The sequence below is a fragment of the Diplotaxodon limnothrissa genome, linkage group LG22 (genome assembly GCF_057381915.1).
Source record: "Diplotaxodon limnothrissa isolate DT_005_m linkage group LG22, D_limnothrissa_male_GT1.1, whole genome shotgun sequence".
In the NCBI taxonomy this organism is placed as follows: Eukaryota; Metazoa; Chordata; class Actinopteri; order Cichliformes; family Cichlidae; genus Diplotaxodon; species Diplotaxodon limnothrissa.
The window spans coordinates 25,869,425-25,893,145 of NC_140616.1; the positions used below are offsets into that span (position 1 = coordinate 25,869,425).

General features: G+C 42.6%; 1 protein-coding gene across 1 annotated transcript; it reads right to left on the bottom strand.

The window, feature by feature from the left end:
* Positions 1–6,196: 6,196 nt before the first annotated feature.
* Positions 6,197–22,230, bottom strand: LOC146610026 (SNF-related serine/threonine-protein kinase-like). The gene is made up of 8 exons (XM_085345931.1): positions 22,047–22,230; positions 18,060–18,425; positions 17,502–17,720; positions 16,263–16,509; positions 10,988–11,129; positions 9,615–9,827; positions 9,163–9,297; positions 6,197–7,893 (listed from the first exon to the last, which is right to left on the bottom strand). The coding sequence occupies exons 2-8, from the start codon at positions 18,180–18,182 to the stop codon at positions 6,576–6,578; spliced, it is 2,397 nt and encodes a 798-aa protein (XP_085202057.1). The 5' UTR covers positions 18,183–18,425; positions 22,047–22,230; the 3' UTR covers positions 6,197–6,575.
* Between the last annotated feature and the right edge of the window lie 1,491 nt (positions 22,231–23,721).

Below are 23,721 nucleotides of genomic sequence, written 5' to 3' on the forward strand. Positions count from 1 at the left end.
GCAAAAATATTTGTAAAACCTCCTTAATTAAACCCGAAAGTGTGCATTTCAGACACTTCTTGAGTGATCACATGTGCAGAAAGCTAACAAGAGAGTGTAGAAACAAACATACGAAGGTGTGAATGAGCTGTTGGCTGTGTCAGCTTGTGTGATGTATTACACCACTCAAACTACAGTTCATGTTAGAAGTGCAATGATGTATTTTTAATACTAATGAAACAATAAGCTGGAAGCGCCTCGATGTATTGCACCCCAGATGTGGAGGCAGTTATAACACCCCAGCAGTTATAGACCCACATCTGATGGTTATAAATTCAATAATTACTCCCTTTTAGCTCTGTATTGTTGAGAAATATCTGTCTCTTTAGTAGCTGCATGCTCCACTAAGTTAACACTGTTCACAAGCTGGTGGCTAACTGAGTTTGACTGCTGTTTAGTGCTGGGCAGGTAAAGTACAGTTGGCGCTTAGAGTGCTTGCTGCAGCCAAGAAATGACACTGTGAGCTGTGAAAGAAATGTGCTACAAAAAAAAAGGGGGGGGGGGGGGGGGTGTATTCTGGCAATGCTGTTCATCATTAGGAGCAGACCCTTTCAGTCTTTTTTCCATTCTAAATGTTTAGCATTTCAGCTTCAAGGATGGGGAATACTCTCATTACAAAGAGTCACAGGTTATCACCAGATAATCTATCTGCTGCTGTTAGTGTAGATAGTTCCTCTCAGCAAGTCAGCCTGGCTGATCCCCGATATACTCTTGAAAAACTCATTCAAGTTTGGCCTCTACATCATGATTATCATATTCTAGATGTTTAGTGATTTCAGTATATTAAAACAAACTAGTGAAGGAACTAATAGAGTTTGAATATACAGAAAGATATTGAGAGAAATCAGATGGCAGTGACGTCTCTCACTGCTGAGAACGATGTGGGTGGATGATAGGAATGAATCCGGCACGTGCCTCGGTGCACACGTGACATCCTCACTCTGGCACACTCTCCTCGTCGATCCATTCACTCTTTTAAAAAAAAACCCCGTATGACATTTTTGTCACCTGCTCATTTGCGTGTACGTTGTCCTACATGGCTGCTGTGGCAGCTTGTTCGTGTGTCACTGTTGCTGTGCTTGGCATCACTGCGTGAGTGCATGAGTGTCTGTGTGTCTGAGCCCGTGGGTCGCACGGGTTCATCGACCCGAAAGCTCATCTGGTCTGATCTGATTTCCTCACAGCTGGCTGATGTGGAACAGTAGCCCAGATGTTGCAGAGATTACAACTCCCTGCTGTGTTTGTGGAGGGGTTGTGGCCGTTCAGGAAAATAAACACAATGGGACAATTTTTAGCGCACACAGGCCTACTCTGATGAATCAAGCCTCTTCCACAGAGACAGAACTCCCTGTTCTTTCTGTTTCTAGACATCAGATAACAAGCACAAAACATGTCGCATCAATTGTGCACGTCCTATGGTGTGGCACTTTAGGCTATATCACCTACCTTGGAGAAATTATGTGTGAAAAGTGGAACACGTGCTAAAACTGAACGATTAAACCACAGTCGACTTGGTTTGGCAGCTTTGGAGGCAAAAGTCATAAAAATAAGTACTACGTGAAGCACAGCGCTGGCCAAACAGTGCATTCACCATTGATTTTTATCGCATCTTTTGACCTTAATTAGCAAACAACATGGCTGCATAGTAGTTATTTAATACTTACTGTATTGTAAAAGATGAGCACAAAGCCGAAATGGAAGTGTCTAAAATCTCCAAAAGTTGATTCTGTTCATCTGGACGTAGCGCTTTGTGGGAGAAACGTTTCGTCACTCATCCAAGTGACTTCTTCAGTCTCAGCTCAGGGAGGTCAGCTCCTTAATCGTAATTATTCAAATTCTCATGACCATTGATCAACAACCACTGACCAAAACCCACTGATCAAAGACCACTGATCAATGGCCACGAGTACCATTCACAGAGAGTTGGGGAATGGCTGCAATCACAGCATTGTAAGATGGCGAAAGATGTACCCTTAGGCCCCCTCCTCAATTCAGAGATGGACTTTCCCTTTTCACGTAAATGGCCTCCTTGACTCCGCGCTCAAACCAGCGTTCCTCCCTGTCCAGGATGTGTACATCCTCATCCTTGAAAGAGTGTCCACTGGCCTGTAGGTGTAAATAGACTGCAGAGTCCTGGCCTGACGAGGTAGCTCTTCTGTGTTGTGCCATCCGCTTTGCCAGAGGTTGTTTGGTTTCCCCGATGTATAAATCCTGGCAATCCTCCTGGCACTTAACAGCGTACACTATGTTACTCTGTTTGTGTCGGGGACCCGATCCTTGGGGTGGACCAATTTTTGGCGCAGCGTGTTTTGGGGTTTAAAAGCCGCAGAGACCCGGTGTTTAGAAAAAATGCGTCTCAACTGCTCCGATACTCCTGACACATACGGGATCACTACAGGTTTTCGCTTAGGCAGCAGTTGTCCTTCTCTGCTGGATCGGCTGGAGCTTTCTTTAGGTGCCTTTCCCGCTTTGACAAAAGTCCAGCTGGGAAACCACATTTACTCAGGGCTTTCTTGATGTGATGTTCTTCTGCTTCTATGTCTGTGGGGATGGTGTTCGCTCTGTGTTGTAGCATCCTGATGACACCCAGTTTGTGCTCCAGTGGATGATGAGAGTCAAACCTTAGATACTGATGTGTATGTGTAGGTTTACGGTACATGTCAGCTTTTAGATGTCCCCCATTCCTGATGGAAATCTCACAGTCTAAGAAGGCCAACTTGCCATTTTTCATATCCTCCCTGGTGAACATGATGTGTTGGTCCACCGAGTTAATGTGATCCGTGAAATGTGGAACGTCCTGAGACCTGATTTTCACCCAGGTGACATCCACATATCTGAACCAATGGCTTGGTGGTGTTCCAGGGTAGGATAGCAAAGCCCTCTTTTCTACTTCTTCCATGTACAAATTGGCCACAATGGGTGAAACTGGGGAGCCCATGGCACACCCATGTTTCTGCCTGTAGAACTGACCCTTGTATGTGAAGTAGGTGGAATGAAGACAATGTTATAGGTGACAGAGTTGATCAACTCTGTCACCTATAACATCTCCAAGTTTCTGGCTTCAATCCTCAACCCGCTGGTGGGCAGCTCTGAAAACCACATCCAGAACACCCTGGATTTTGTTGAGAAGGTGAGAGATGTCATTATGGAGGCAGATGTAACCATGGTCTCGTACGACGTTACATCTCTCTTCACTTGCATCCCAGTCACGGAAGCGTTGGAGGTAGTCCATAAGAGATTACAGGATGACACCAACCTCAGCAACAGGACCACTCTCAGCATCGACCAAGTGTGTTTGCTTTTGGAACTGTGTCTTCATTCCACCTACTTCACATAGGGAGTGTTCGCCCAGGGCGGCAAACAGGCTAGGACCGCCTCTGCTCCCAGCCCATTGTTCCTTCAGTGGGCTGGTTTCAGTCATTATGCAAATGTACTGTTTATAAGATTGGGGAAACCTGCAGTCAGCTGAGACTGAAGAAGTCACTTGGATGAGTGATGAAACGTTTCTCCCACAAAACGCTACGTCCAGATGAACAGAATCAACTTTTGGAGATTTACTTTCCTGGATGATTGAGAATGCATCAAGAAGTGTCTAAAATATTCATTCTTCTGATGACCAGCAGAGGTCGCCAATTCTTATAATAAAAAAAAGAAGCAACGCTGTACAGAAGCATGAACTGTATCTAAAAGATGGAGATCAGTCATTGGCTTTTTCAGTCTGCATTTTTGAAGCATCAGTCTTATCATTCTGGCTGGGGGCATGTTTATTTCTGGGACCCAGAAATGACCATATTTGGACAAAGGGTGGCCGAGATAAGTTATCACCTAGGGCTAGTGAGCTTTCCTAAAAAACAAAATATTCATAAAAAATATGCAATAATTTGACTGACTGAAACCCAGACTTCCTGGACGGGCTATACCACCTATACCACAAAGCTAGCCATGTAATTTGTCAGATAATTTCGTTTAAAATGCCCCATGGCAGAGAGATCCAAGTGAGTGACTGAAATAAAACAAATAAATAAAATGTCATATTTAATCCATGTAACTTTATGGCTCATCAGTAGCCAAGCCTTTATACCAGGCAGTAAACACAAGCTTTCAAGCTTTATTTGGTCATTTTTAACACAGGTTGTCTCCCTTTTGGAGTGAGATTCAAGTGGTCATTAGAAGAACTGCAGTTTTGCCACAACCTTGTTGGCTTCATTGTTCAGCATTGGAGGCTGATGCTTGTACAGAGGCCAAGTGGAAAATTTCCCTATTGTTCGCATGATTTATTGCATGTATACACACTTTGCTCAAGACTTTGTCAAATTTTTGTTTCAAGTCCTGCTTCACACAAGTGTTTATTTTTACTGGCCCACTGGGAGTACATTTGATAGGGATTATGCTTGAGAAAATGCAGGAGGCTATATATACAATGGATGAGTAGTATTCTTTTAATATTTAAAATTAAAGCCGGATAGTCAGCCTGAAAGAGTCTGCAGTCATTTGGAGGGCACAAGAAATCTCCGCAGAGAGCCCTGTGTTCACTGTGAGGAGAAAATGTCTGCCACATGGACCCAAGTGGATCCTCACATATATTATATGAAAAGAAACAATGTTTCACAGGACTTTATGCAGTCTGCTGAAAAACTAAGTCCGTCCTTACTAGCCAGGTGCTGCTAATCAAATTTACTTGACTAACAGATCATCGGCAAGTGTGAGCATAATCATAAAAGAGGTTTTAGCAGTTTGCATGTCTGGAGCATTCAGGTGTGTTAACACAATGTCACAGTCTTCCCACGAGTGGATGTCCCAGCAAATTCAGCCCAAGATCACACAGTGCAATGCTCAGAGTCTGCAGGCTTCAGTTAGCATGTTAAATGTTAAAGTCGATGACAATAAAATTAGAAAAAGACTGAAAATCATGGCTTGTTTGGCTGTGCATAGACAACTTATTTTAAAAACTTTACTTCAGAAACTACATTCAACCACACTTGCTGAATCAGGTTTATAGTAACTGCCATTAGGCAATAAAGACAATATCTTTTAGACCTCATTAACCAACGGGTGACATCACCATGGCTATTATATATAGAACCTGTGCTTTAAACCTCTGATACACTGATGGCAAAAGAGAAAACATTTACAACATTCGAGAAACAGACATGAGACTCCATTCACATCATTTTATTTTAATAGATCTCTATCATATACATACAGTACAATATGCTCAAGACAGATCTTATGGCACATATATTATTGTTGTACATTTTGCAGTCGCTGGTATTGCTGTGAGGTTACAGTAAAGTGACCATTTGAATCTGTTACTTAGGTAGATACAATAGGTGGCTTGACCTCAGTGGGTTAAGAGTAAGGTTGCTACAGCAAAAACACATGCACTGTCAAGTTATATATTCCGCTAGGGGTGGGTCACACATCCAGTTACACAGGCTGACACTTTAAGGGGCGGTGTTGTTGTTTTCCATTTAAACCCCTCGATTGTTGTTGTTGTTGTCTTGGAATACGCTACAACAGTGGCTACTGTGATCCTGGACAGCTACGGGATGAACATGGTTTGGGTTTGCCCCAGTTTTAAATTTTTCTTCCTTCCACTGGACATAGAAACAGGGCCACTTCACTTTAAAAAGCTGCCATTGCACATTTAATAATTTGATTATGTGGCGGTGGAGATTTCTGATCTCTTTAAACAGCTTTAGAGCTCTGGGTTCAACCAAAACCTTGGATATCCAGTAGGAATGACGAACAATGGTGTGTTAGGATCTAGTATTCAGGTTTCTACCGCAATACAACATTACCGTTAATACTACAGGTACAGAGTACTGCTAGGTATATTCACATATGTACAAACTCTGCCGTTCACCTGCAGAGACTTGACGAGCGAGTGTGCATTTCCTTTTCTATAGAGCATGTTCGAGATAGAAAAATAAAACAGTGATAAGACTACAAAATATTGTGTGCCACCGTCATCATTTTCACCCTGTATTGGTCCTTGTTTCAGTGAAAACACTTAACTCTTTCAGTCAAAGCATTAAAATAAAAAAAAGATAAAATGTCCAAAATATAATTTAAAAATTATATTAAAAAACAGCATCAAAACACAACAAAAAGATGATATGTAACATGATACTTTAAAAAAAATCTACAGCTTTCCCTTCGGCTTACCAGAGTGCTGACGGTGTGAATGTTGTGCGCATACGGTATTTAAGAGTGTGAAAGTGTGAGCACCTTCGGTATCATCATTTAAACACACCTGCCGGTTAGGACCTCCCCCCCTTCCGTGTTTTGTTGAATCTGCTGAAAGTGCTTCACATACTTGGCATTGCACCCAGTGTCCTCCGTGGAGACTTATTGTCTCTAAATGTGCAATTTTTGGCATTTGGACCTCCCAGTTATTCACCAATGCGTGTCAAAACAAAAGGGAAGAAATAGAAATGCAAAAACAATGCGCATTCATGTGGTGACATCACTGAAATGAAAGCAGAATAATAATGGTCGCAGGAATATGAGCGGAGGAACATGGGAGGTGTGCTCTAGATGACCTGGCAGCAGCTGTGTGGGGTTGGCGTGCAGAGCAGACCCTCCTTGGGGCTCCGGTGAATGTTGACGGACAGAGTCTTGTCGCTCAGAGGCATCTGCAGCACACGGTTCTTCATGTTTCTGTGGTTTTCCCGGGCCAGGTCCAGCTCTCCCAGCCTCAATCGGCCTGAGCAGGGTCCCTCCAGCAGTGGATCTGCCAGTGCGTCTCCCAGCGGGGGCTGGTGGTACAGGTTGCACCTGGGCGAGGGGCCACCCAGGAGCGAGACCTTATCTAAACTACCAGTGGATCCGCCCATGCACATTCTCCACATGGGACGGTCCTGGGCATCTCCACCAGCACTGCCGGCACTGCCAGCAGCAACACCTCCGCCACCTCCCCCTCCTCCCCCCGTTAAGTTGTGGAACTGAGAGCTTAGGCACAGGCTCATCAGCTTTAGGCTTTCCACCAGACCGCTGGCAGCCTTGGCTGTGCCTTTACCTTGGCCTGACCCTGATCCAGGACTGGCACAGTTGGAAGGACTGTCCTGTCCTGCCCCCGTTTTCTCTCCATCCTCTTTCCTCCCTCCTCTCTCAACCCCATGTTCATCTAGACTTGCTGTGTCAGGTTTATAGTGACTTTCTGTATCATCATCGCTAGTCTCTGAGCTAGGAGTGAACGTGGCAACTGGTGCCAGTGCACCAACAGTTTTAGGTGAGGACATGAGTGTTGAAGGTGAAGGTATCCTAGAGTTCAGATTGAGGCTGAGGCTGGGTTTGGGCGGGCCAAGTCCCTGCAACTCCCTGCTCTCTTCCTCTTCCTCCTCGTCCTCCTTATCCTCCTCGTGGATCTGGTTGAGAATTGGAGCACTCATACGAGATGTCAGCCGATTACCGGACAAAGACGACGATGAGGAGGAAGCTTTGCAACGAAGCACCACTTGAGAAGGCAGTGTACAGGGGGGCAAACATTTGTCTTCTGCCCCATCTTCTTCCTCATCCTCTTCCACGCTGAAAAGGCTGGGACTCCGAGGTTTTCCAGGACCCACTGAAGAAAGAGAGCCCAACCTAAGGGGGTTGGAGTGGGGCTTTGCCAGAGGTCTGAGCCCTCTCTCCTGGTTTTGTTGTGGCGCCTGCTGCTGTTGGCTGGATGCTAGAGTGTGATTTTCCTGCCGCTGGCTGACATCTAGAAGAGCTGTTTTAGGCCTGGGGCCTTTGTGGAGGCTCTCAGCACTACGGGCAGGGGACTGCGGCCCTCCAGGGTGGGAGATAGCTGGACCCCCTAAACCATCGCTGACATCCTGGTGAACATCCACTCTGGTGGGCCAAGACTGCCTGCAAAGGGCCAAATACAATGTTGAGAATTAATAAATTACATACGATTCTTAAGTTATTTCAATGGCGGCAAAAAAATGACATTTACTTTTTTTTTTCAAGAGACAAAAAAACTGATAAATAAATAGAGTAAATACCTAGCTGTAATCAGCTAGAAAGGTTAGCATAAAAACTTATAGCAGCTAGCCTGGTTCTGTATAACATAACTAAAAATATAAAGCTAAATAAAACACTGAAGATTCCTAATAAACCCCCTTATAGCATATATAAGATATATGAAGTACACAAATATACCGTAAGCTACCAATTTATCAAAAGTTAGCAATTTTCTATATTTATAATCTCAAACCAAAGCTATCTGCTAACTGGCTCCAGGCTCTGTGCATTAATTAAAACCTGTGCATGCATTAAAACCATATAAATGTAAAAAAGTGATACCATGTATAAAATGTTGATCTTCAGGTGTTTGTTAATGACTCTCTTCCACCTCGTGTTACTCACTATTTTACGTATTTTAACAGTTTACACCAAGCTAAGCTAACAAGCCGCTAGCTATGCTTCACTGATTTGTTCTGAGACTCAAAGAAAATTTCTCAAAATGCTGAATTATTTACTTCTCTAATGGTAACAGCCACATTATTTTCTCCATTTATCCTACATTAGAATAAGAGTGGTAAATGGCCATGCTGTTAATATTTAATTCTGTTGGAGTGGTTGAATTTAAGTTCAGTGCTATATTGCTAGGAATTTATGAGAGATGGTTGAAGGCACTTTGGGAAATATGATGCTCCTCTCCAACTCTGACTGGCCTTAAAATTGTGATGCAAGACAATAGAGCTAAATATGTCGAATCCACAAAACAAGCAGTGAGATTATTCTTTAATCTATATTACTTTTTTCTTCTAATCTCATTTACTTAATATTTTCATAGAATTATATAAAATTATCTTTATTTTAGAGGTTTAGTGTAACTTCATAGTTAAATCTTCAATGTTAGATTCAGTCTCTCAGAAGAGAAAATAAAAAGACGCTGCTTTTGTTCTGTTGCAGGATATTTCTGGTAGCACATCCCTCACAGTGTTGCTGATCTGCAGCCTCTCTTCTATTCTCAGTGTGTCCTTCAATCCCTGCTGAAAAAAAAAGGGCTCCGTCTGTCCATCCTCTGTCAGACTTGTTTTGCGTAAACTGACAGTACGCAGCACTGCAGAGGCAGCATTCTGTCTGTCTCAGGAAATGTTTGTGTATGTGCGCTGGGGTGTGTGTGTGTACCTGAATTGGGCCTTGCTGGGGCTGGGTGATCGTGTCTGGCTGTGTTGCTCCTTCTCTTGTCTCTCCCTCAGCATCCTCTCGGCCAGCAGGAAGTAGGTAGCTGTGATGTGATTGTACTGGTTAGACTCCAGAGCCCTGTGATGGAGGAGACAGAAATCAAATTGAGGTCCAAAATGCACAAAAGTATGCACGCGCACACACATATATGGAACACAGATCAATGCCTCACCCCACCCGTGAGTGGAAAAGGGAAGTGACGGGAGTGGAGATTTAATTTGACAGCTCAGGATTGACTGCCAGCTGCTTGTTAATGCCAATTAAACTGCTGAAGACACTCAATTACACTTCAGTGGGACGAGTGAACCATGACGAATTTTCGGAGATTACACAAGATAGAACAGCTTTGCATTGATTTTTACTTATGTGTGATTGTACGAGAGAGGGACACATACTCAGTTATGGCGTCTCTGTCTGCGATGCCCCCGAGCACCATGCGTTGGATGATGGAGCCATGCTCCTCCTCCGACAAGCTGCGATGGGACACCAGAGGAGTAGACAGCTTTGTGGCTGGGGAGGGGTCGACACCTTGAAGCCACTGATGGCTCTCAATCTGCTCTAGGGTCGCTCTCTTCTTGGGGTCTCTCTGCAGCATGTGGCCTATAAGACTGGAGGGAATCACAGTGGAGGTAAGTACTCCTGACACACCAGAGAAACAGCTGGTCGTTGATGTAGGAATGTTTAAAAGGCAGAAACTGGTGTTACGAATGAAATAAGAATGGATGGTAATAGAAAATTTTAATTTATTACAGTTGCAGGGTTTTGTCCAAACCTGGCCATGTTACCGAACAGACTTACAGATGGGACAGAACTAAGGTATCTCATTTGTCTGGTTCTTTATTCTTTTTCTAAGTACTTATTGTTTTTATATGTGTAAAATAGCTCATAGCAACAGTAGGCTATTAATCTTTATCAGCTAACCTAACAGCTAACCTCCTGGCACGAGTTCAAGCCTCCAGGCCTGTAATACAAGTAGGTGTACAGCATGCAGAGCTTCCAACAAACTGTGCATGCTGTACACCTACACACGAGTGGAACAGGGTGTTGCCTATTCAGCTGCTAGCCGCACAGCTAACAAACGAGCCAGGATTATGAAGCGATGTGTTTTCTCTTGCAAATTATCAATGCACCTAATCTAGACTGATTAGAAGTTAGCGCTTATGATATCTGACTGCACGTGTTTCTCCTCCAAACAGTAGCAGTACTGAAAGAACCCTGTTTGGGTCTGCATACAAGCTATTTATTTTTTGCACTCTGGCTTAGCAAGATATACTAAATCCACTGGCTAAATCCCCCAAACAAATAGGTAGAAGTGCTGTTTTATCAGGCCCACGTTGGCAATAGATTTGGATGAGGGTTCAAATAAACATCACAAAAACTGGGCTACGTGCCAATATTTGGGGTGCTTTGTGAAAGTCAACCTGACCCAATGAAGCCATGTTCACTAACAGTATGTGTCTGCAAAGCTTCAGCCGTTCAAAATGTATTCTGCAACTATTTCGCCCAGCTCTGCTTTGACTCATCGTTAAACCCTCACAATGTTAAAAATAGAAGTCCAATTTTAAAGGGTGCATTAGATACACTTAACGCAGCACTGCATCTCTGGTGGAGCAGCTGACTGCAGCACTGAGTGAAAGCAGGACAACGAAGGGAGACCGCACCTCTCTCTTTGCTCTCTTTTCTTCACACATCTACAAACATGAAATATGCAGCACCTGCAGAGTACTCTGTCCATCTTTGCAGCTATGTGCGTGCGCTTGTTACTTACTCTCTGCATGCATGGGAGATGTGTGACGGCACCGTGTATTTGCAGTCCATGATCATAGTGAGCGTTTCGCTGTCATTAGCCTCCTGAAAGGGGGGCTGACCACAGACCAGCATGAAGAGGATCACGCCCAGACTCCAGATATCTGCAGAGACACAGAGAGAGAATGTGGTCAGTTTATAATGAACAAGTCATTACGGTCAGAAAAAAGCTGTTGTTTTTGTAAGAAGGCCAGAAAATAAAGATGACTGATCAACTAAGTGAAGCCCGCATGTTCTGTCTGCTTAGCGACCTAGATAAAGAAGAACCCCCCCCCCCCCCCCCCCCAAAAAAAAAACAAAAAACAAGAGCTGTCTCTTCCCCAAGTTCAAATGAAGCATGAATCATATTCGATCAGAGCCATTTCCATGAATGTGTGCCAGCTTAGGACACATCTGTCTAACCGAGGATGAAGCTCAGTGCTGCTGCCTGCCGCCAGCGTCATGCTCACACTTACACTGGTGCACGCGCTTCCACACAAACGCGCCGTCCAGGGAAAGTGGGTTAACGTGTTCATCCCTCAAAGCTTCATACAAATGCTAATTTTATGGAACGCTTCTCTTGGTCTGATTCAAAAGAGCAACTTTATTGCTCAGGGCTTCCACTGCTGCTCGGGTCAGCAGGATGGTCCACTGACACACATTCTGCTGTCATATACAGACTGCGAGCAGAGGCTGTGACATAAAAGCAAGCAGACTCGGTCTTAGTCACGGTTTTGACCCATTTTCAGCAAATTTCATAGTAAGCTTTGTCTGCTCTTAAGATTGACTTAAGTAAAAAACACAAAATCCAGGTTTAATTTAGCACCTGTATCATTTCTTAACCATAAAATGATTTAATCACACATCTATAAAATGCATTTGACCATTAAACTAGTTGTGTGCGACACTTCAAATTTTGACATTAATCCGATACCCACAAAATACAGGGCCAGTATTGCCAACACCAAAACTGATACTGATATTTTTAACTTATAAAGTCAGCTTATGTAGGTGAGACCATTGTGTCATGATTAGATGAATCATCATCAATTTGCAATTTTACTGAGGTTTTTAACTTTTTACAATAATTCGTTTAAACAACAAAATACACATTTCTGCTTTTCATGCATTTTGAAACTGTGTTTTTTTGGACCTGAAATGTAAATGTGCTGTCTTTAAAGCACTTCGGGTCGACATGTGTTGTTTAAATGTGCAATCAATAGGTTGTAAGTAAAATAGATGTGACAGTCAACACAAAAAGGCATCTTCTCATTTCCAGAAAAAACAAATTTATTAGGTAAACCAAATACTGAACTTGGAGGATAGGATATCAATATGATATCAGTACAATATCGACAGTATTGATACTGTGGATATTTGGATCGATCTGCCCACATCTACATTAAACCCCACAAACATGTTCCATTTTACTTTGAAATAAGTCACATTATGAAAGCTAAAGAGATGCTAGTTAGCATCTGGTTTTCAAACTGAAATAAATTATTTTATGTCACTAGCAACTGTGGAACAAGCTGCAAGCTGTTCGCTCCTTTTAGATTACTTTTTAGACTTTCCTGAGATAAATTTGGGCCCTTGTCAGCTATGAGATACTCTTTGTTCATTAGCTAGTTCATTGTGTTTGTTAGCTAGCTAGGTGCTAATTTTCACTATTAGTGTTTAGGCATTACATCAGTGTTTAGAAGAGTGGTGACCTAAGGAACTTGGAAAGAAAGCAGCTAGGCTTCTTTAAGTTTTGAAGACATTTCACTGCTCAGCCAAGAGACCTCTTCGGTTCTAAAACCAAAAGGTGGAGAGTCTCAGGTATTTAAATCCTAGCAGAGGTCGAAGATGCTATGCAATGTTTCCATTTTTGACCGAGAAGACAAATGGTTTGAAAGAGGAGTAAAGGAGGCTATTTATGACCACTGTGAACAACCATCATTCATCAGTGGACATGGCTTACAACACCAACTGTCTCCCACCTACAATGGAGTCTTAAAATTCCTTCTCAGGTGCCTCAACCCCCACTCACATCTTGCATTAGCTGATCTAGCTGATCTGTGGTAAAGACCCACAGCTTTTTTCACACCTTGGTTAATGTGATGGCACACATGACTAATAGCGGGACAACCACCACCTAAGGGACAGCCCCCACTAGGGTTTTAATACCTGGGACTCTCCACCATTTGGTTTTAGAACTGAAGAAGCTTCTTGGACAAAACTTAAAGAAGTCCAGTCGTTTTCTTCCCAAGTTCCTTAGACTATCATGACCTGCATGACTGAGAACTTAGACAAGAGTGGTGATGATAAATGTAATAAAACCAGCTTTTGCAGTGCAGTCATTTTGTGAGTTCCTGTGTGACTATATAGCAGGTAGCTAGGTCCTAAACGAGCTTGCTAGCACTCAATCCTCGCGCCCAAATATGCCAATTTCTAGCTAAAAAAAAAAGACAAAAAAGCAAACCGTAAAAAGATAATAATTAAAAAAAAAATTAAAATGGGAGTGCAAAAGCAATGGGTGATGTCGCTGTAGCTATGTCCACCTTTTATATACAGTCCATGGTTTTCTCAAAGGAACAGCACATGGTACAGCATGCTACAATTACTATCTGAACAAAACCTGTGCTCTTCTAACTCGGAAGTTTGAGAAGACCCAAAAAAAGGAGGTAAACAGATTGGAAGTGGGTTTACAGTGCTCGGGACCCCTGGTGATACGTCTTCATATCACTCCAGTTTGCCAGGATACGCAGGAGAGTTCAATCTGGTGGAGTAAATGTGGCAGTTTACTGTGGGTGGTGAGGATTTATTGCTTTGAGGCAGTGAAAGAGTGCTCCATACTGCTGATGGAGGGAGCAAATGCTGCTGCAGCCCCCACTGCCACCTTACCCCCAACCAACGTATCCTAGCAACCGCGACCCTGCTCCCTCATTACTTGCGTCAGCGGTCGGCCAAACTTCCTTCCTCGATAACTTTATTTATAAACCAGATGGCTCACACATCTCTGGATAACACTGTTCGCGTCAGCGCACATCAGCATCTCTCTCGCTAACAACGCCGACTCTTTATTGGTGACAGCTGGCAGTGTAAACATCCTTTCTGCTGCCCTGAACACCGTTTTAACAATGATAACCAACAGGATAACCAGTCCTGTCTTCACCGGGTTAACCCTGAACACTGAGTGGGCCAACTCAAGCATCCTGTCCTACTCATCTTTATACAACATCTTCTTCTAAATCAATCAATCAATCAATCAATCAATAAACATTTCCATTTATGTATGGTCATTAAGCATAGATATGCTTTGAAGTATGCATGTACCCAGAATAATCACTATTAGGTAAGTTATTTCTTTTTTAGGTGTAGGTTGTGCTTCATGAAGAGGAAGAGGAAATCTATATTTAACTTTCCATTTACTGAAGACAAAAAGGAGGGAGCCCACACACCGAAGAATATTTACAGAGAGGACTCATTTGTCCAACAAAATCATTTTAAGTTTTTCATAGAAGAATACAGTTTCGCGCACATATCTGGGTCTCAATTTTCCTTTTAATTTCACTTCTAGTCTGCCATGACCCATTCATTTTTCAACTTAAGGCTGAAATCGCTACACTGAGTGACAAAAACAAGTATTTTAAATACAGAGTGATTGTTAGTTACATTTATACAGCAGTAAGGTTTGATGGGCATTTTCACTATGTTCTGATATTTCATTAAGTGACAAGCAACAATAAACAGCATACTAACCTCTAATGAAAAACTGTGAGAGCTAAGAGATGAAGAAGTTAAATTTGAAGCAATGTGACACCATTTATAAATAATTATAGTTTTTGTGTGGTTTGCTTGAAGCTTGGAGTGTTTGCCTCCTGCAAATTGGCTCCTTCTGCACAATCTGCAGGACTGACTCATGTTTAATCTCAAAATATTTTCAGCACTTCCTGAAAAAAAACAAAAACCAATGCCAAGCAGGCCCGAAGTGAGAAAGCCAGGCGAGGACAGCTTCTTATCTCTGCAACAAACTGGGGCGACCGCCACATGGCAAGTCACCGGAAAAGCTCAGTTGCCCTACAGACTGTCAGCAGGTAGCCTGGCAGCAGTGTAATCCCAGCCCAGGTTTCCTCAAAGACCTGAACGTCAGGACTGCTGGCCTCCATTTAGCCTGTTCGCCCATCAGACAGCACTGCTGATACAATCACACAATATTACATCCCGGCTGGGTGGATAATCCCTGCAATCAAAACATCATCATCTCAGCTGAATGAGCAATAGTGCACAGGCAGTATGCACGGTCCAGAGAACAAACGCACACACGCCGCAAAATGTCCACTAACAAGTGCTCAGACAGGCCCCACACATTCAGCAACTCACACATCATCCATACGAAAACACACACGCGCAGTCAAATAAGACTATTATTGCTTTCAAAATATGGACGCCGCTTGGCACAAAAGAGAGTGAGAGGCAGTGAAGGCAGAGAGAAGAAAATAGCCACTGCAAATCCACTCAGTCAGAAAAACAGAAAATGCTTTTCTCCTGCTCCTGACAGAGAGGCATCTGTAGACAGAGGGACTCCTGATGCCTTTTTCTCGCTCTGTCAGTTTCCCTCTTACTTCCCTTTCTTTCTCTTGCCCTCTTTTCCCTCACTCTGCACAATTATGTTTGATTTGTTTTCCGTTACAATATAATTCAATATCTTAACTGCACCTCAGCAGCAAGAACTGGAAGCACCATTGATGGGAGAGACGATGTTGGGGTGGGGTGTTGGGGGGTGGTGGTGGTGACACTGAGGTGAGTGCGCGCTCCAATTACAGAAGAAGAGAGTGCTGAGAAACCAATTTCAGCCCGATCTGATATCAGATTTTGTTATTCACAGAGAGGCAAATGAAAGCAAACTGCAGACAGAAATAAACTGCAGGTGCAGGACTGCAGGGCTGTGGATCATCTCATTTCCAGGCTTCAAGGTATGCTATCATGCTCTGAACTTTGAACAGCTCCTCTCCTTCTATCAGCTGCCTGATAATACCGGCAGTGTGCCAAGCAGGTCTACAGGTTCCTTACAAACCATTGCAGGCCATATAGCTTGGTCAGAGCTATCACAGCTGAGACAGTGATTGAATGTGAATGTGAGCTGCTGCTTGATACAACACTGCACTAACAACTCAGATGGTGTCCTGTTTTAGTAAAGCTAAAGCTGTAGGAACTAAAATAAATCACCACAGATGTACCCCAGCAGCTACTCTCTGTCACTTCTTCAGACTTACCCACAGCAGGAGCGTCGTATTCATCCCCCAGCAGTATTTCAGGCGCTGAGTAGGCCAGTGAGCCGCAGGAGGTGTTTAGTTTTTTCCCAGGTTGAAACCGGTTGCTGAACCCGAAGTCAGTGAGCTTGACGACACCCTGCTTCTCGAAGAACACCACGTTTTCAGGCTTCAGGTCCCTGTGCACCACATGTAGCCGGTGGCAGTAGGAGATGGCATGGACGATTTGGGCAAAGTAACACTTGGCCACCTTAAAGAGGAGAGACAAATGTAAAAAAATACAATAAAAATGCTCCAAAACCCAGAAAACAAACAGCAAACTAAAAAGAAGTTAGCAAGAGTTAGCTTGAGAAAAGTTTGGAATAGATAAAGAGTCAGGATCTGCAGAATTAGAGCGGGAAAATTTGACTCGAACTTGAATATTTAACTCCAACAGAATGCTAATGTTAGTGTGGTGTTTGCAACTTGTTCCTGTTTTTCTGAAGTGGCCAGAAAGTACATGTAGCTAGCTAGCTTAGCAAGAAGACCGGAATAGCTAATCAACGATCGCAGAAACATGGCAAATACTTTGTTTTTCCACTTTTGTTTTCTGATAAAACAGACAACATAACTATTATGCAGTTAGTGAGTTTTAGAGGTGCTTGTATGAAGAATTTTTATTTCCTTTAGGCACGACCCCATCTCTTCTTAAACACGTAAGAAAATATGAAACATACAGTGATTATTAACAACTATATGTTTTTATAAAAGATTTATTACAAATGTGATTATCATCTTTCTTTCACATGTCACATTGAACATATGTTGCCTGTATGCAATGTTGTGATAAACAAAATTTGCATCTGCAAAGGAATTTTGTTCAACTCGCCGCTAAATATGGAATAAAGACCCCTTTTGCCCTCCTTTAGTTACAGTGTTATTGCTTTCAGCATCACTGTTGCTTACTTATGTCTAGAATTTATTAACTTCCAAGTATCTGCATATATAATGCTTCTGGCTACCATTGAACTGTTCTTCACTATATTTCCTCACATTTTTATACTAGCTAGAAATAAACCAAACCAATGCAACCAAATTCTGTTCTTTTAAAAAATGCTTCCCTTCCCATCTCCAGATAAACTAAATTAATGTGTTAAGGTTCTTTCTTCAAGTACCCAAGATCAAGTACAGAAACAAAGAAGTAACTCAAGGTTTGGTAGACTGCATGAAGGACACCTCTGCATGTTCATTAGCCCCACTAACCTCCTCGCTGAGGCCTCCTTCATGTTTCATGATGCAGTCATACATGTCTCCTCCGTCGCCCAGCTCCAAGATGAGGTAGAGCTTTGTGGCTGTATCGATGACCTCGTAGAGGCGTACCACGTTGGGGTGTTGCACCATCTTCATGCATCGCACCTCCTGAAAAAGGTGACCCCGTGCAACCGGGTCCAGCTTCGTCTTATCGATCACCTTCACCGCAACCTGAAAGACAGAAGTTAGAACTGATCAGAACAATAGCAGCGCTGGTAACGTCAGCAGCTGTTGAAGCACTTGCACAGAAACAGTGAGACTGTATTATCTTCACTTAGAGGTGCTTAGTAGAGCTAGTACAGATGTTCTGATGTCCACCAAGAACAGAATCACACTATCAGAAATATTTAGTCTCATCAGTGCTCCCAGTCACCCTTCTTTGGTATGCCTGTTTCTAAGAACAAGGGTGACGTCTTTAAAAGTATTTTTTAACTTTTTTTTCAAAGTGAAGAAATCTAGTAACTGCCAACAAATGATTGAACTTGCATATACGGACTTGGATGAGCATACCTTTTCTCCAGTGAATACATGGCGGGCCAGTTTGACCACAGCAAAGTGTCCACGACCCAACGTCTTGTCCAGGTCGTACAGCCCTGCAATCTTCCCATCATGATGGCGCTTCAGCCCCGCCATGGCGGTTGGCGGATGGGGAGGTCGGAGCTGCCTTCTGTCACCTGCCGGTCTTCGGCTGTCAGTCCTTCATCTTCTCCTGATTAGGCTGAACGTACGTGAGGTTGGTGGTGGTGGTGTTTGAGCTAATTCTGGGCTAACTGTTGATCTCCTTGTGGTAGATTTGATAGCAAGATACTCAACTGGTTGTGGCAAATATTTCGGGTTTTGAGTGCTCCACTCAGTTCAGTCCCACTTCGCTATGATCTGAGGGTGAGAACGGGGAAAACAGTAAGAGATACAAGAAACCAAAACACAGCCACTCATGATAATAGTCACTTACTCTGCTAAACAATGGATCATGAACCTGTCTGATGAACTAATATTTGCTCACCATTACTGCTCATTACTTTGGCATTAGCTGGACCAAGGCACAGTATCATAATAATAATAGCTCGAATTGCAGAGAGTGAGCCAAGAGTCTAAAGTCCAGTTGTTATGTAAGGTTATCTTTAACAGTGCTTGGAGAAAACTTGAAGAGTCGTGGTTTGTCATGCTCAGCATCTCATTGTGCAAAAAAAACAAAACAAAGCATAACTAAAACCAATATCATTAGCTTTGTAGGTATTTGTTCATAAACTAGTGTTGGATAAATTATAACTCTGAACTAAGAGTAACATCAGGGAACAGCAAGCAGAGACCATGAGTGTTCAACAGCCCATCCTATCCAAAACTCTATATTCTATTATAGACTATGGGATTGCTGTCTGCCAGAGTCAGAAAAAAAACTAACAGACTGACATATTTTAAGGTATAACTAAACAGCAAAATCAACTACATTTATAATATCAATTTTTTTTAAAGTGTCTTTATTTGCTATGAAATTTTTAAAAATGAAAACAGAAAATAGCAATAAAATATGGAGAATCCAACACAGTACATTAGGAAATATAGTGACAAGTTTATATTCAGAGAGGATATTTGGAGATTGACTTTTGATCATGTTTTGACTCACATTTGTATGTTACATTCATACATGTAGTTTTTGGCCAACAGACAAACACTACACCTACTCTGAGTTGCATTTACTGTCTCAGTGCTGTGCAGGATAAAAGGCTAGGACATATGCACTGTTATTTTAAGGGCTCAAAAAACTTGTATTATTTTTTATAATTAGGTTATTTCTTTGTTTTGTTTTTCCTTTTACATATTGTAAGAAATTGTGCCTAAAAAGCCAACAAGGAAGTGCCTTAAAGTGGCATTTAATAACCACCAGGGGGGAAACCCAGTGGTTGCAAAAAGACTTCTGGTCCTACAGCAGTCAATGGGGGAAAACTCCCTGAGCCCTGACTTGTGGAAACACTTTTCCTGATTAGTTTAGAGTCTCATTCAAATCCAAATGATCATTAAATGATCTCATTTTGGTTTTTATCGAGCAACTCCAATGAGAGACTGGACTACAGTAAGTTCATTTTGGAAATCATGATCACAACGGAGGATTGCACATATGTTCTGGGCTGGGTTTCCCAGTCAGATCTTCCAATCCCTAAATTAAAAAACCCAACATGGTTATAGCAAAAATGCTTATTTTGAGACTTTCATTATTTTTCAAACAATATGTTAATTGAGTTTTATATTACAGAACAAGCAAAGAAGAGACTTTAAATTTTAATGGGTTACCTCACGGTAGCGGTGTCCATCTGTTATACTAACCACCAAATTTTTTTTTTTTACAATTTTACAAACTTCATTAAAGATTAAAGCATCTGCCACATCATTTTCCATCACTCTAGCAAGCCACTCAATTATTTCTCCTGATTCACATTAGCTCAGGAATGATACTGTACAGGCTACATTTTGATTTTCTATCTGTCACCTTTTGCCTGCCCAAGATGACAAACTAAACTAGTTCATCTCAAATTCTGATACGCTTATGTCAGACGCCCCTGCTCCGATTGCCACAAGCTTCTCTCGTCATGCAGTGTGTTGCTTCACGGCCCTGGGTTACGAAACAATGCCTGCAGGGGAGGCATGCCATTCCGCTTCCAAGAACCTGCATACCAGGAGCATGGCGACGACACAAAACACACAATTTGCAGGCCAAGAACATTCCTGTGTACTGATCCTCGCCTAGGTGTGTCCAACTCACCTGAATTTAAAAGACAACACATTTCCAAACAGGTGTTGTCAGGGGACACACCTATCAACTAAATACAGTAAGAAAAGCTAAATAAAAGCCGCTCTAACCTAGTAGCAGTCTGCGGTTGCTTAAATCAGACTATGAAAGCCTAAAACGCTCTTTGGGCTTTTTGGGAGAAATGTACCTGTGAGAAAAGAGTGAGTCATGTTTCTTATAATAGGAGGCTGACATCTTCATCTTTCTGATTTTTCTTTCACTCACACACACAGACGCAAAGTAATATCAACAGAGCTGAACTCTTTGCCTCTTTGAGAACGACAACATGTAGGTGTTAATGCTTCAAGACACTGAAGAAAAGAAAGGAGACACACAGACACACACACAGTCCTCTCAAGAGCGCACACACTGATGCACTCGTCTGATGATAGGGCAAGTTAGGTGAGGTCAATGTGCGTTGCTGTGTGCTGATAAGCAAACCTGGGCGTTGACATTAGCCCATCTAAATCTAGACCTCATGTTTATCTCAGCAGACTGAGACCAGTCTAACGCCTGGTGATGGAAACAACAACAAGGTACAAAAATGCACTTTTGGTGAAGTTTGCTCTCTTTTTTTAATTTTGTTTATTTTTTAACAACAAAGCCAGCCATCCCTCTAGTCTCTGCGACATGTGAACATACTGTACAACTGTATACCAGTCATGCATGCAAAGACATTGGTTGTGTAACCGGTCCAAGGTGATGGTGGAGTATTGATTTACAAGGTTTGCGTGCGCGTGTGTACTTGCGTGCACAAAAGTACACATACGCAGATTATGAGGCCAAGGACCTGTTATAATTGCTGCTCCAGACTCCCAGCCTGTGAGACTTGAGATAAACTGGAAGAGGGTGTGGGGTCATCAAATCTATGGTTAATAGTAAAATCAGTTTCCTGGTACATTTGATTAAAGTATAGACCAATAGGCTAAATATAAGCACCATTGTTCACATGCAAACTCTTTGATAGTAAAGAGTTCCTGCTTCAGGGTCAAAGACACGCAATTTAACCTCCAACGCGGCTCAGATAAATCCCTGACCCTGATGCTCTACTTTATCTGCATTAATTTTCGCTTTTATGTTCCTGCTGTGCCAGTAAATGACAGTGGTTTTATAACAAACTAATACAGAAATAACAGGAACATTAGAGTGCCAGCAATCCCTCATGCATATAAGAAGTACACTACAACACCATGAGCCTCCTTCAGCTCTGTAACCCGCACTTCCATGTCTCCTCTGTATGTTATTGAAGGTGTATAATAAAGTTCCATCCCTGTAAACTAGCTTCCCTATACCACGGGAAACACTTCATGCGCCCCTCACACCGGATTCATCAATCTCAGCGGTTTTCTGTGTTAAAGCTGTTAGATGACCACCCTGCCTTTTATCTCTCACATTTTTATTTTTTTCCTACACCCGCATAGGTGCTACTGCCCATATGGGACCAGCCAACTGTCAACATGCCTGCTGGCTGCATCCACAACAACATGACAGTGCGGAGAAGAGCAGCCTGCGCAAACGGCGCACATACGAGAGGCGAGCGGACACGGGCAGCATGCTAAAATGATACCCGAAAGATGCGCAGTGAGGGGAAAGTGCCCCCCAGCTCAAACCCAAAGGAGGCCCAGCTGACTTAACACACCTTTACTACACAAGACCCCCCTCCTCAAAACACCACCAGCATGCATGCACGCAACTACAGCAGTCCTACTCACCACAGAGGAATCTGAAGCAGCGTCCATTCTGGCACATTTACACCTGCGGGAGCGCGCGGGGCTCCGGACGGTGAGCCGCAAGGTTTTAACGAGACCGCAGTTCAGTGAAAATCCCGGTACCGAGGACAGCACACCGGCCACGGATCATTCCAGCGAGTCCCCGTGTTAATGTGTCACACTGTCAACTCAGGATCTCTCTCCCTCCCCGAGCTTTCAGCTGCGTGAAGTAAACACAGAGGGCAGGCCGATCGAGGGCGTGTGGCTTTCAAAATAAAAGCGTAAAGGAACTAGTGTGGGAAATGTGCGAAAATAGATAAACAAATAATACAGAATTTAAAAAACATATTCAAAAACTGCGGGAAAATAATAATCACTCGGATACATGTATTTAAAATACATTTAATAGTTTCATTAGTTCATTCTCTGACTCTCCCCAGAGATTAATGTGTTTTTTTAATCCCGTCTCATCTTCCCTGAGTCTGGTTCTGCCTGAGGTTTCTTCCTGTTAAACACTGTCCCTTCCCAAGTCCCTTCTGCAAGGGGGTCGTTTGATTTTAGGGGTTTCTCACTATTATTGTACCTTACAGTATAAAATACCTCGAGGTGTGTGTTGTTGTGGTTTGGCGCCATATAAGTCAATCTGATTTGAATTGAACTTTCTGGATTTGGCACAGTTTGGGGCTCGAGTGTTTGCAGGTTTTTCTCGCTATTTTTTTTTTAATTTAAATTTTTTCAAAATCTTACAAAGTTTGATAATATTTTGAGGAAGAAATCTGTATCAGGGCAACTAAACTAGTATATTCACACGGACAAGTCAGCAAACGTGCTTAATCCTTTTGCATTATAGATATGTGACGTACTAAAATGCATGACAACAAAAAATATGTTTTTTTCTTTAAAATTTCACAAAGTATTAAAGAAAAAAAATACCATTAACAGAAATCTTTCTTTTTTATTGTCTCCCTTCAGATGTTGAACATTGCCTCCGATTTTTGTTGTTCTAATGGAAATAAAGAGGAAACCTGACGTAAAATGGAGCTTTACTTTGGTTTTATTTTGAAAGACATTAGAGAGCGTTTCCGGTCTTGTTACGGGTAAATGACGGCTCCATGATCACTGCGCATTGGTACCATTCATCTCTGACGTCAGAGCTACGCTCAGAGAAAAGCGTGTTTATCGGGCCCACGATAACAACACTAAATATACTTTATCTCATTTCTTATTAACTGACCTGTGCTCCTGCTCTACAGCCCGGCATTAGTCATTTAACGCTTTCAGGGTGAAATATATCCCGGGATGTTTAATGCGGCTCGGCCCCAAAACAGAACAAAGGCTCGTTATCATCGTTATTTGTGTTTTAATGATACTGTAAAAACCAGAGCAGCTGTGAATCGGACCTCCGATTGCAGGCCTCCTCCAGTCCTCGGGCGCATTATCTCCGTGTCCCTGCTCTGTGCACCCAACCAGCTGGGAGACGTTCAAGCGCGCTGTTATGTAATATTTACAAGCTCCTCTCTGAGGTTTGAAGAGGAACCTGTTTGGCTGATGACAGCATCTCCCAAAATGGTGGCTTATTTCAGCCAGGACTGGGGAGCGCTATAAAAAAGCTCTTTAAAAATAAAAGTAGGGAATCTGTTTCAAAGAATTGGTGCAAAGCTGCTCTGTGCTTTACCAC

Excerpts from the sequence above, each read along its gene's own strand:
- LOC146610026 (XM_085345931.1), bottom strand. The coding sequence starts at position 18,182 with ATGGCGGGGCTGAAGCGCCATCATGATGGGAAGATTGCAGGGCTGTAC. Across the intron at positions 17,721-18,059 it reads ATGTATTCACTGGAGAAAAG|GTTGCGGTGAAGGTGATCGA; the intron begins GTATGCTCATCC and ends TCTGTCTTTCAG. Across the intron at positions 9,828-10,987 it reads ATCTCCCATGCATGCAGAGA|TCTTATAGGCCACATGCTGC; the intron begins GTAAGTAACAAG and ends GATTCCCTCCAG.